Source organism: Scomber japonicus, chromosome 23, assembly GCF_027409825.1.
Source record: "Scomber japonicus isolate fScoJap1 chromosome 23, fScoJap1.pri, whole genome shotgun sequence".
Lineage (NCBI taxonomy): Eukaryota > Metazoa > Chordata > Actinopteri > Scombriformes > Scombridae > Scomber > Scomber japonicus.
Genome location: NC_070600.1, coordinates 23184550 through 23198813, shown reverse-complemented (window position 1 = coordinate 23198813; position 14264 = coordinate 23184550). Strand labels below are relative to the sequence as shown.

General features: G+C 37.8%; 1 protein-coding gene across 1 annotated transcript; it reads left to right on the top strand.

The window, feature by feature from the left end:
• The first annotated feature begins 300 nt into the window (after positions 1-300).
• Positions 301-13943, top strand: LOC128385161 (CD63 antigen-like). Its single transcript, XM_053344022.1, has 9 exons — positions 301-362; positions 5324-5389; positions 6428-6553; positions 7578-7652; positions 8421-8516; positions 10759-10868; positions 11588-11663; positions 11880-11963; positions 13756-13943. Exons 1-9 carry the CDS (start codon positions 303-305, stop codon positions 13876-13878), a joined length of 816 nt encoding a protein of 271 aa, XP_053199997.1. The 5' UTR covers positions 301-302; the 3' UTR covers positions 13879-13943.
• The last annotated feature ends 321 nt before the right edge of the window (positions 13944-14264 follow it).

Genomic DNA, 14264 nt, shown 5'->3' with positions numbered 1-14264 from the left:
CTCGCTTCTGTATTTCCTCTCCCCCGTTTTTTTTGTTTCCTCCTCGCCTTCTCTCCTTTCTTGCTTCCTTCTTTGCTCTCCTCTTTTGTTTCCTCCTCTCCTTTCCACCAGCTGATCTTCCAAACTTGGTCATGTTCTTCGTTCTGCAGCCAAACACTCTGAGCTTTAAACAACATCCATCACACACACACACACACACACACACACACACACACACACACACACACACACACACACACAGGGGAGTCAGCTCTGGTCTTTACTCTGTTTCTATTTTAGCTCGTCTCTCTCGGGCGGCGGTCATGGCTCGCTGCAGGAGTTACTTGCGAGGACTCGACATCTGTGTCACTGTGCTGCTTCTGGTAAGCTAATTGCTAATTGCTAAGCGCTCGCAGCATGTTTGTGTTTGGCTGTGATGGATGTGACGATGAGCAGCTGGAAGCTTCAGCGGCAGAGACGGTCCATTTGATGGCAGAGGGGAAAAATATGAAGAAGGAAAATAAAAATGTAATAACTCATAAAAATACATGAGATTTCTTTTCTTTTCTTTTTTATTTCAGCTTTATTGAACGCTGTCTTTACTTTTGAAGAGTTGGAGATTTGTAGTTTTAACAAAATTAATTATCTTTTAAAGCAATTAAACAGAGTGTGAGGATCTGAATAAAGCTCAATAATGTTTCTCTTTACATGAATATTTAAAACATTGATGATTTATTTTAGACATTTAAAATTTGACAATATATTTAATGCTTTCATAAATTGAGTTTTAAAGTTTAAAGTCTTGACTTAGCTAGACAAAAAAAATAGTCAACTTATTAACTATTAAATACAAAGAAGAAGCGCAGAGATGAAAAACAAAACTGTGCTTCAGCTTTCACTCGTATCACCTGATCATTATCTGATGAGTTGTGATCGTGAATGTTCAAATTTCCTTTTAAGAGACTTTTTAAAACTTCTCATCCATTGGTTGGTTTTACACAATAAAAGTATAACTCACTACTACTTTATTTATTAATTATAAATAGTGATTGAAAATGTTTCTTTTAATATTCAGGTCTCATATTAACTCTAATGTTTCTGTGTAATTTTGAGCAACTGGTATTTAAAATATTTTTTTGTCCTATCCTAGTAAGGTTTGTTTATTCAAACTACTAATTTATATAATATATGTTATAATAACAATAATACTATAATGATGATAATAACAATGATGATGATAACAAGACTAATAATGATAATAATATTAATAAATTATTGTATTTAAGGATCATTTTTCAGAACGCATGTTAAAGAAAAATAGAAAAATCTAAATCATTAGGTTTTTAAAAACAGATAAATCCAATTCAGTGTAAAATAAAAACAAAAGTAGATTTAAAATAATATAGAAATAAATGAAATAGAAATTTTCACACTAACCCAATCTCATATCTAGAGTCCGACCAATACTAGATGGTACAAAAAAAAAGAGCAACATATGCATATATTACACTTAAATTGAAATAAGGGTCAAATATAGGAATGTGGCCCATGGGACAACATATTCACTTATATACCGATATATCTGTGAAAAGCTACGTTGATCCACACCGCTAAGTTTATCAGTTTCAAAATAACAGCTCCGAAATAATGAACAACTTAATAATAATATTTTAAGACAGTTCTGGCATTAAAATATGGGTTACTAATAATTTACTTTGCTCAGTGAATGTATATAATGTTTAGTTTGTTAGTTATTACGAAGGCTGTTTCACGTTATACCCCAAAATTGTAGGAATGCTACATTTTCTGTTGTTGCTATGGTGGTTGCTATGGTGGTTGCTATGTAACCTGCTGTTGCTGAAACCACATAGCTGTATGTTGTTGTGTAATTAAAGCTGTTTGTTTTATTTCATGTGAATGTTTGACGATGCTTCTTTTTTCAATTAAAAGCAAAAATGTTGAGTGGAGAAATTAATTGAATATGAAATCTAGAATTTGAAGCTGTGCTATCGGCTGATTTACCGAATATTTCTTCACTTGTCAACGCGTCAAGGTTTTCGTTTCGTGACACTTTTAACTTTTATCGACACGAAAACACCAAATTGTCCTCGATAGCTCAACAATATGATGATAGTTAATGTTAAGACCCATCAGTTTAAATTTATTATTAAATTATTTCTCTTTGGATTCTAAAAAATAAAGTTTTATTTGTCAGTTCGTGATAGTTTAGGTTTAGTTTAGTAGCTTTATTGTCATTATATTGAGGGTCAGACAACAATATAATGACATTTAGATAGCACTCCCTGAGCCATAAGAACATTTATGTAGTGGCAAACTTATATTTCAACACCAAAGCCACTATATTAATTAGCAGTGTGAAGGTACAGCTGGCTCGACTCGTATGTTACTGTCTTCCTTAACTACTCACAAACCACCGGAGAGTTAGGTTGTAGTTTTGTTGTTTATTTTTTTTGTTGCAGAATCCATGTATTTCCATTAATACTTCTCTTGGGTTTTACAACGGTCCACAAACTCTTAACGTAACAGTAACATCTGAAGTGACGGTCAAAAAACCTTATTTCTCTGTACCTATTAGCACTCTGCTAATCCACGTCTTGTACATTTACAAGTCCTTCAAAAAACAAAACACCATGCGCATGCGCAGCGCCTAACGCAGAAAGCATAAGCAGCGCCTACTTCAGGTGCTGTAGTAAATTTGACATCTATGCGATAAAATGCAATATGTCATAACACAATCAAACCAATATAAAAACACTGTAATCTACATTAAAACTTTCAACCTTTTATAACATAATAAAACATAATATTGGCTCCTACAATTTAAGACAATTAAAAACAACTTAAGACATAAATAAAACATCTATAAGAGCAATAAATATATATGTATGCAATATACATCATAAAAAGGCTAGGTTAGGTAGCTAGTAGTCGTTTTACACTGTAACATAAATAAATGATCCTTTCTTATTCATTATTACGGTTATTGTGACAGATATGCTGTACTGTGTGCCTCCCAGTAAAGGCCTCAGACCAGTACTACCACACTTTCCCAGTAAAGGACGAGCTGCATGTCATGAATCATAGACTGTATAAAAGAAATGGACGTAACATCTGTGACGTCACCCATTGGTTTGTGGACTGCTGCTCGGAAGCCAATAGTTTCGAATCTAGGCAGCGCCATCTTGAAAATTTCAGGTGCATGCTGGGAAAAATAAAAACACTGATTCTACTTATATGGGCATGATGAGGCAGGGCCATGGGCGGAGCGGGGAGGTTGCTATGGTTGCGAGGGCTGGATCTCGAGGACATTGGTCAATCAACCTGTCAATCGCAACGTAGCCACGCCCTAATGCATACCCTGCTTTATCGTCACATATAAAATCAGGGAGGCCAAAATGTCCCAAATGAACATCATACTGCATTGAAGAAGGCTTTAAACTAGCGATTGAGACCATAAACACATTTTGAAAACGTTTACTGAGGTTAGAAATCAAGTGAGAAGTTGGTGAATTCTCCATTGACTTGTATAGAGACGGTCGCCCCCTGGTGGCCTTTTGATAGAATGCAGTTCTAAGTTACTTCTGCATTGGCTTCATTTCAGAGGACCAGAACTCCCCACCTGGGTTAAAATGATCAGTAAAATGTTCAGATATAATAGATAGAATAAGCCAAAATCCCTTTCAGTCATATTATAGTGACATCATCTGAAATGCATCACTTCCTCTGTCACTAACCTGACTATAGGTAATTTTTGGCGACTGAATTTACAACCTAAATGACGTGAAAAGCCAAAAAATGCATATTGCTATCACTCAAAATGACTCTGTGTGTTACTCATATGCCATTTGGTGATATCTGTTTTACTGCTTCCTTTAACTTATTACTTATTTGTGTTGACTGCTGAGCTTTGCTGCCTCTTCTCTCTGCTGCTTCTCTCTTCCCCGTCCGTCTTCTGCTTTCTTGTCGTCATGTTGTTTCATTTAAAATATTGAAAATAAAAGAAGTTTCAAATGCAAAACTTGTAAATATCATTCATCTCTAACAAACACTGGCCACCCCCATTTCCTCAGTTTTAATAATATACTGTACAAACACTTAAATACTCAATTTCTGGGTTTTCCTGTTTGACTCCTGTGTTGTTGTTTTGGACTAAATCAGCTGATTGCAGTAATTAGTAAATTTGAATCCAACCAAAACAAGTTGGATTAAATCTGTTTGGTTTGTTTTGTGTGACTGTTGCCTTGTCACGGTCAATCAATCAATCAATCAATCAGTCAGTCAATTAGTGTAACTTTGTGGAGCATCTTTAGTACAAGTTGGTGTTTAATTCAAAGTTGATGATAAAATATAAGCAATAAAACAATTTGAGACAAAAGACGAATGAGAAATGCAATTTATGAAAATGTAACACAAAAATAATTATAATTAATAATTAATAGGAAAGATTAGAATGACTTTATTGTCATTGCATGTTAACATACACCAACATTTGCTGTCTCTCTTAAAAAAAAGGAAAACTGTAATATAACGTGACTCCTGTAATATAATTATAATAATGAACAATAAATCAGTATTTTAAAGAACTGCATTAAATTGCATTGTTGTTTAAAGAGCTATAATAAATATAAAATGTAGTAAATAAATGATCAAACTTTATTATATATTATATTTTTAAAATGTTAACCTTTTATTAGCTTTTCATTTTATTATATTTTTATTTATTGTATTATGTATTTATTTTTAATTTTTAATTCTTCCTCTGGTGTTTCCTCATTGCAGATTCTTGGGAGTTATGACAGCGTTTCCTGAGTTCCTTGACTTCCTGTTATTATATGAGTTCCTAAGTTTGATGACTTCCTTTTGTTTGTTTGTTTGTTCTGAATATGTGAAGCACTTTGTCTTGCATCACGATGTATGAAACAGTAATGATACTAATAAAATAACCATCGGCATCATAACGCTAATTTTAGTATTAATGATAGTAACAGCAATAATGCAAAGAAGAAGAAGAAGAAAAATAAATACTAATATAGAAACTTTGATGGTGATCAGATGAAGCAGCAAGCCTCAGGAGAATGTTTCAGCATGAGAAACTTTGCTGAAACTGCTTCGACATACTTTAAAACTTTAATCTGAAGAAAGAAAAACAGCCAGCGTTTCCCAGAGTGAAAGTTTGTGATGCGTTTCCAGCTGATGGGAGTCTGATGAACGTCTCTCTCTGGGGAGTCACAACATTTTGAAAGGAATGTCGCTGCTGTTAAAGACTTCCTCCCAACAAACAGCAACTTGATCCAGCTTCTCTCCTAATGTTTCCACTCTGCAGGTGTCTGGTGCTGTGATGATCGGCGTCGGCTTTTCCACCATCGACAGCAGCGTACCCGTCGCCCAGGTAACCGACTGTGTGTTTGACGTTGTCACGCCGAGACGTAAAAATTCATTTAAACGTTTTCACTGGACCAAATTAAACATAAATATACAAGTGATTAGATTTAGCAATAAGAAATTAAATGCAAAATTAGTTAAGTTGTAGTTAATAAAGTGTTGAACTAACTATGTTTTCATTTGGGGTGGGAATCACCAGACGCTTCACGATACGAAAATATTGAGATACTTGTGTCACAATCATAGACTGTATAAAAGAAATGGACGTAACATCCATGACGTCACCGATTGGTTTGTGGACTGCTGCTCGGAAGCCAATAGTTTAGAATCCAGGCAGCGCTATCTTGAAAATCTCAGGTGCATGCTGGGAAAAATAAAAACACTGATTCTACTTATATGGGCATGAGGTGGAGTCATGGGCGGAGCGGGGAGGTTGCTATTGTTGCGAGGGCTGGATCTCGAGGACATTGGTCAATCAACCTGTCAATCAGGACGTAGCCACGCCCTAATGCATACCCTGCTTTATCGTCACATATAAAATCAGGGAGGCCAAAATGTCCCAAATGAACATCATACTGCATTGAAGAAGGCTTTAAACTAGCGATTGAGACCATAAACACATTTTGAAAACGTTTACTGAGGTTAGAAATCAAGTGAGAAGTTGGTGAATTCTCCATTGACTTGTATAGAGACGGTCGCCCCCTGGTGGCCTTTTGATAGAATGCAGCTCTAAGTTACTTCCTGGTTGGCCTCATTTCAGAGGACCGGAGCTCCCCGCCTGGGATCAACAAATGTCGATCAAATGCTTCTGTACGCTACTGGACAAACTTACAGCCAATCATATCAACGATAGATGATGACGTATTCAGAGCTTGTAGGGAGCAGCGTGAACTTTTATGAAGGAAAAATAATTTTTATCTATATAATAAAATATCGATACTTGGCACCTGTGTATCGATGTGTTCAAACTACAGTTATGTCTGAAGTACTCTCTCTCTCTCTCTCTCTCTCTCTCTCTCTCTCTCTCTCTCTCTCTCTCTCCCAGTTGTTCGAGCAGCTGGCCAGTGGTGGTGGTTTACTGGTCTTGCAGGTGTTTGGCCCTCTAACTGTGGTTTTATCTGTTTTGGGCATCTGTGCTGCATCTTGGGACCATAAACCTTCGCTGCTGGTGGTGAGACACACACACACACACACACACACACACACACACACACACACACACACCAGGGTTATGATAGTTTAGTAGAAGCTATAAAAGATGAAATAAAGCTGACACTGAGCTGAGGTTAGCTGTCTCCTGCTTCTCTGTGAAAGCTTCCAAGGTGGACTATCACATTATTGTTTTTTTTCCCTTTTAGCTTTTATCCCACACATGTTCCCATCACTCTTCATGTGGGCTGTGACCTTTTCTGCCTGGAACCTCTTCTGTCTAGAAAAAATCGTAAAATGCACATCAAGCAGGACCTACTGGCACAGGCCCGTTATCTCAGATAGTCAATATGAACAGGACACAGCTCAAATCAAGGGAGAAAACTGATTTTATCTGCAATTCAGTTAAGGTTTAGTTACTTTTGGATTGTTTCTTGTAGTTTTTATTTAGTTCAATCATTTTTATTTTTATTTCAATTACTTTTTCACTGCTAGTTTTAGTTTTAGTTAACTGATAAGCTTGATAAGCTTGACACACACTCATTACATTTGAGATGGACGCAGCTTTTGTCCCCAGTTGGACAAGCCGTCCCTAATTAGGGACAAGGCCATGGGCGGGGCGGGGAGGTTGCTATGGTTGCGAGGGCTGGATCTCGAGGACATTGGTCAATCAACCTGTCAATCAGGACGTAGCCACGCCCTAATGCACACCCTGCTTTATCGTCACATATAAAATCAGGGAGGCCAAAATGTCCCAAATGAACATCATACTGCATTGAAGAAGGCTTTAAACTAGCGATTGAGACCATAAACACATTTTGAAAACGTTTACTGAGGTTAGAAATCAAGTGAGAAGTTGGTGAATTCTCCATTGACTTGTATAGAGACGGTCGCCCCCTGGTGGCCTTTTGACAGAATGCAGTTCTAAGTTACTTCCACGTTGGCCTCATTTCAGAAGACTGGAACTCCCCGCTTGGGTCCAACATCTGATATTTGTTCCCTAAAGTACACAGAAGGCGGAGCTAACCTGTGATTCTCCTCTCCAGTTTTCGGGCCTGATATTCGTGGAGTTCGTGGCTCTGATGGTTGTTGCCTCACCGCTGGTTCAGGTTCAAGCTCAGGTGAATCTATGTGTCTGTCTCTCTTTACTCATCTCTGTCACTGCTGGCGCCCCCTAGAGGCTCATGACAGTTTTAGATAGAACAAAAGATTCTTTCTCTCCCCTTTCTTTTCTTATGACCTTATTTGTAGATGTGTTATTGAAAGGCTTTTTAAAAAGGCAGCACTACTACACACTGACTCCAAACAACAAAATGTATTAAAATAGACCTTTTGATCCAACTTGGACCGCTGTCAGGTCAGAATGTTTAAAAATAGTTGACAGACTCATACGTTTAGCTGCCAAAAACCTCAGGGCCTCAGCAAGTGGAGAGAATTGGAGTTTTATTTATATGTATATTTAATTCCAAGAGCAAAACATGAGCTATTTGGATTGGCTGTAAATAATGACGTGTGTGTTTTGTCTATTTGCTTATGCTATAATTAAATATTGATATATAAATAACCTTAAAAGCATTACAGAGACACTTATTATTGGACTTTTTATAAGATGGGGACCTTTTAAAAATCAGATTGAATGATAAAAATTCTGACTTAAAGCCCTTTATATGTATGGGTCAAGCTCCAAAAAATACTGAATACTGATTTATAACTGAAGAATAACTATACCATGAAGAATTTTTATTTATTTTTATATAGTAGAGTGACCATTTGAAAAATAATTGTCAACTTTTTAACACTTTATATGACTTTTTAAAATGAAAACTATCCTTTTTTTTGCTGTTTGTACTAACTCCTCTTACTCTCTCCCCTCCACCCGTTCACTGCAGATGGACAGCGCTGTGGACGAGGTGTTTCTCAACGTGACTCCTCTTCACAGAACAGAACTTTACATCCAGCAAGAACTAAACAAACTTCAGACTTCGGTAAAAGAGATTAAGTAATATAAAGATTTAACCCTTTATAGGACACTCATTGAAAGGAAGGGAGGAAGGAAGGAAAGGAAGGAAGGAAGGTAGGGGGGAGGAAAGAAAGAGAGAAGGAGGGAGGAAGGGAGGAGAGAAGGAGGGATGGAGGAAGAACAGATGGAAGGAAGGAAGGTAGGGGGGAGGAAAGAAAGATAGAAGGAGGGAGGAAGGGAGGAGAGAAGGAGGGATGGAGGAAGAACAGATGGAAGGAAGGAAGGACGGACGGAGGAAGGAAAGAAGGAAGGGAGGAGAGAAGGAGGGAGGGAGGAAGAACAGATGGAAGGAATGAAGGACGGACGGAGGAAGGAAAGAAGGAAGGGAGGAGAGAAGGAGGGAGGGAGGAAGGACAGATGGAAGGAAGGAAAGGAAGAAAGGACGGAGGAAATAAGGAATGAGGGAGGGAGAAAGGAAAAGAGGAAGGGAAGAAAGAAGGCAGGAAGGAAAGGAAAGAAGGAAGGAAGGAAAGGAAGGAAGGAAGGAAGGATATTTTGGGATATTTACAGAAGTTACCAAATATAATTATTTGCCCAATAAAGGGTTAAGCAATAAAACAAAACTGGATCTGATCTTATCCAGAAGGAATCATATACAGTAGATAAACATGTGTGTGTGTGTGTGTGTGTGTGTGTGTGTGTGTGTGTGTGTGTGTGTGTGTGAAGCCCTGCCACTTAGCTCCATTAAATATTTATAAGACTTTTATTTGCATTTTTAATCTCTTCCATGCAATCTTATCTCATGTTTTCCTAAGCTGTTAAATGCGAATGTGAACAATGAAGTGTAAGGTCCACTCATGAAAACAGTGCACCAAATGTATTTTATCGAGTCAGACACTCAATCAAACAACTAGTTGAGAATTACAAAAATACTAGGGAAGCTGTGTCATTACTCCAGTTCAGACAAATACAACTGAATTTTGATGTTTTCATTGTGCTTCCTCCTCTATCCTTCCTCTCTCTCCTCTTCCTCTCTCTCTCCTCTCCTTCCTCTCTCTCTCCTCTCCTTCCTCTCTCTCCTCTCTACTCCTCTTCCTCTCTCTCCTCTATCCTTCCTCTCTCTCCTCTTCCTCTCTCTCTCCTCTCCTTCCTCTCTCTCCTTCCTCTATCCTTCCTCTCTCTCCTCTTCCTCTCTCTCTCCTCTCCTTCCTCTCTCTCCTTCCTCTATCCTTCCTTTCTCTCCTCTCAACCCAACCAGTCGAGGCAGATGTCCGCCCACTCTGAGTCTGGTTCTGAGGTTACTTCCTGTTAAAAGGGAGTTTTTTCTCTCCACTGTGTCTCATGTGGGAATGTTGGGTCTCTTTAAAGTTAAAACCTGAAGAGTTCGGTTTAGAACCTGCTCTATGTGGAAAGAGCCTTGAGATAACTTTGTTGTGATTTGGCGCTATACAAATAAAGATTGATGATGATGATGATGATGATGATGTTTATTATAGGATATTTTTTTAAAAATGCTGATTTAAAATTAACTTTTAGAATGAATTCAAAAGGCCGGGTCACATTTTTCTAGTCTCCTAAACAACAGCCAGGAACCTAAATGAACATTAAAGCAGTTTTTCTGTCTGTAATGATTCCTCCTGTTCATACTGACCATCCTTCATCATGTTTGCAATGGAAGTGATGGAGGACTCAACGTGGATTTAAAAGTTGATCTAAAGCTAATATGAAGCTTCAGCGTCCAAATGAGTCAAATCTTCATCTTCTATGTTTCAACGTTACAGTGTTTTTAGTAGCAAAGTCTTTTTGTTACTATACTTCCACCACAGAGAGACAGGAAACACTAAGAGGAGATATGATGCTAAAAAGACTGTAAATGTGTCAGATATCACTTGATATGACTAACTCACACTGATGAAGCTCAATAGAAGCTGATCAGAGACTTTTAAATGACTGTGTGGATTTAGTCCTCCATCACTTTACATTGGAAACACATCTTTTAATAGTCAGTATGAACAGGAGGAATGATTACAGAGAGGGAAACCTGACAGCTGGTTTAAGACACACTTGTAAATCTGTGAAAGTTTTGTCAGCTCATAGTTATTTTTAGATATCTGAGATTCACATTTCAGATAGTAAAAATTTCTATTGTTGAAAGACACTTAATTTGATCCATCTATAATTTCATGTTTCAAGCATGAGACAAGCATCTAGTGGTGATCAGAGGAACTGCAGCTTATTTCTGTGTTTTTTGTCAATTTGTTTCTGAGAATTCTTGTTGTGGTTTGAGGAGTTTTGATGACTGGGACAATCATCTTCCTGACTCCTGTTTCTGCACGCCTCCCACTCCCTCCGCCTCCACGGCCACCCAGCAGCAGGGGTAAGACAGAAAAGCACAGAAACGTCATGCCCCCATTCAATTTTCTTATTTCTCATTTATAAGTGAAAACATTTTGTTGTGATGTTGATGCTAATTTGTTGTAGTTTTGGTCTCCAGAAGTCTTAATAATCCTCCTGTAGGGACCAAAAAGAGCTTTTCAGTTATTTTATAATCCTTTACAATAATTTATGTTTTTGATTTTTTCAAATAGCTTTTGAGGCTCTAGAAAAACTACCCTAGATTTCTGGATAAGCTTTTGAGTTTCTCGAATTTCTGAGTTCTTTTAAGCTTCTAGAAAAATTCCAGGATATTTTATAAGAGCTTTAAATTATTTATTTATTTGTTAGAGTTTCTCTTGAAGCTTTAAAAACACTAGAAGAAATGATGTATCTCTGAAAGGGCTTGCTTCCAGAAGAGCTTTTGATCTTTTGATGAATTTGGATTCATGGATTTGGAGAGAAATTCTGATTTTCTCAAAGAGATTTAAAGCCGTAGAAGAATTTCTGTATTTCAGTATCTCAAAGAGGTGTTCTGGGTTTCTAGAAGATTTGATCAAATTCTTGAATATATATTTATACATATATTTTAGATGAATTCATGACTTTCAAAACAAAATTTCTTGATATCTCCATCTGGACCTAAATGATTGATTTTACAGTATGAGTGACTCTGTTCTAGTTTGCTCTTCAAGTTTCTTTCTCCTTCTCTTTGTTTCTCAGCTCTCAGGCCGGTAACTCCAGCTCAGAGTGTGTCCTGACCCCACAGGTCACAAATAAAGTGTGGGTCCACTCCAAGGTAACTACTGTCACATTCCTTTCCCAATAGTTCCTCCCCTCACCTCAGTTTAACTACTTCTTTCCTTTTCCTTTCTTTGGTTTCTTCCTGTTTTCCTTCTTTCTGATGTTTTTTCCTCTTAACACTCCCCTCTCTACAAAAAGACAGGTTGTCTTATGTCTATCAATTGTCATAAGCAACAATGTTGACTGTTGACCTTTGACCTCTGTCTTGCAGCCCTGTGGTCCCATCTTGAAGAGCCACTTGAGCTTCCCTATCAAACTCAGGATAGGAATCATTTCAGCCTTTGCCACCATTGCGGTACACTAACATACACTATTCTCATTTGTTCTCCAATTACCTTCCAGCTCAGTATCACGCCAAAGTCGACAATTGTTGCCATGATGACGAAGGTTGCATAACTTTAAGAAAGCACCTTTAACTCACAGTATGTTTCAAGTGATCATTTTGACCGAAATCAGTGGGTTTTTTGCAGTTTTGTCACGTCATGAAACATCATTATTTTAACAGTTTTGAAAAGATGTTACTGATTTCTGTTGATAGGGGCATCACATTAGAAAATGCTCCTTATGTACTTTTCATGCCCATGGACCGTTGGGTGTATTACAGACTTTGGCGTGATGCTGAGTTGTGTCTTCTCTTTGCCTTAAGTTTTATTTTAAGTTCAGTAACATTTTAGTCTCCACACTTCAGATTTTATCCATTAAAAGACAAAAGTATATTGAATACTTCTGTTCTTCGATAGTTTCTAGATATTCGAGTATAGGAAAGAGATTTACAAGGGTTAGGGTTAGGTTACCCTCCAGCCCAGTATCACGCCAAGGCCTACAATTGTTGCCATGATGACAAAGGTTGCATAACTTTAAGAAAGCACCTTTAACTCACAGTATGATCATTGTAACCGAAATTAAACCGAAGTTAAAATGATCATAAAACATAATTATTTTTAACAGTTTTGAAAAGCACAGATAAAAATATGTTTTACTGATTTCTGTTGATAGGGGCATCACATTAGAAAATGTCCATTCAAGGAAAAATGTGACACTGACACGATGGACCGTTGGGTGTATTACAGACTTTGGCGTGATGCTGAGTTGTGTCTTCTCTTTGCCTTAAGTTTTATTTTAAGTTCAGTAACATTTTAGTCTCCACACTGCAGATTGTATCCATTAAAAGACAAAAGTATATTGATTACTTCTGTTCTGCGATAGTTTCTAGATTACAAGTTTGTGGAACAGTTTCTAAGGTATTCGAGTAAATATATATGAAAGAAATATACAGGGTTCTACATAAGTTTACATGTTTTTGTGATGATTTTCTAGAGCAGCTTCTAAGTGTCTGGAAGCATTATGTGCTTCCAGAATTATTAATAGTTTCAAGTGGAGTTTTTTGAGTGTGTGGAATAGTTAATAAGATTCAAGGCAAGTTTCAGACGTTGTTGAAGAATTGAGTTTCTAGAAGTCATCAAGATTAGCTTTTGAATTAGCTGCAAGCTGCTATCTTCTTAATACTTCTTAACCCTCCTGTTGTCCTTGAGTCAAAGAAGGAAGGATGGAGGAAGGAAGATGGAAGGAAAGGAGGGAGGAAGGAAGAAGGAAGGAAAAGAGGGAGGAAGGTAGGAAAGAATGAAGGAAGGAGGGAAGGAAGGAGGAAGGAAGAGAGGAAAGGAAAGAAGGAAGGAAAGGAGGGAGGAAGGAAGGAGGGAAGGAAGGAGGGAGGAAAGGAAAGAAGGAAGGACAGAGGAAAGAAAGAGAGAAGGAGGGAGGGAGGGAGGAAGGAAGGAAGAGGGAAGGAAAGGAGGGAATGAAGGAAAGGAGGGAGGAAGGAAGGGAGGAAAGGAAAGGAAAAAAAGAAGAAAGAAGTAGAGGATGGAGGAAGGAGGGAAGGAAAGAAGGAGGGAAGAAAGGGGGATGGAGGAAGAATTAGACGGGGTCAATTTGACCTGGGAGGACGACATGAGGGTTAATACCACATGAAAAGTAAACAATAAGTAATTATAGAGTAGCATGTGATGCCGTTACGTAACAGATGCAATCATGCAGTGTGTGTGTGTGTGTGTGTGTGTGTGTGTGTGTGTGTGTGTGTGTTGCAGATGACGGCTATTGTTCTGTCCTTGTTGTTGGGTCTGGAGGAATACTGGAAGAAGCCGCCCGTAGAAACAACAGTCGACGATTTTAACCGAGTGAAATACGAACCCAAACCCTCCATGACCTGACCTCTGACCTCTGACCCCTCGCCTTAATGCTAAGCATCAATATGCACTGCAGGTGATTCATAAAAACATCATCTATTCTTTTGGGAATTTCAAAATACCATATTTATTTTTGACAAAACAAACAGAGACTAAATTGTGTGACTGGGCTGTAATTATTTTAGGTAATCATTGGAAAAATTTTGAAGGTGATGCCAACTTACACACTTTTTGGCTTTCTGTCGCAATAACAGCCTCATAGTTGGAGGCAAAAGGAAGAATAGGAGTAAATTAAGCCTCCTTACAGAGGTTTTCAGGTTGATGTTATTATTATTTTTTGCTTTCAGGGAGGAGGGTATCTCTGTTTTGATACGTAGAGTTGAGTTCATTACCCTTTGAGGCCCCAAACA

Excerpts from the sequence above, each read along its gene's own strand:
- LOC128385161 (XM_053344022.1), top strand. The coding sequence starts at position 303 with ATGGCTCGCTGCAGGAGTTACTTGCGAGGACTCGACATCTGTGTCACT. Across the intron at positions 5,390-6,427 it reads GCAGCGTACCCGTCGCCCAG|TTGTTCGAGCAGCTGGCCAG; the intron begins GTAACCGACTGT and ends TCTCTCTCCCAG. Across the intron at positions 6,554-7,577 it reads ATAAACCTTCGCTGCTGGTG|TTTTCGGGCCTGATATTCGT; the intron begins GTGAGACACACA and ends TCTCCTCTCCAG.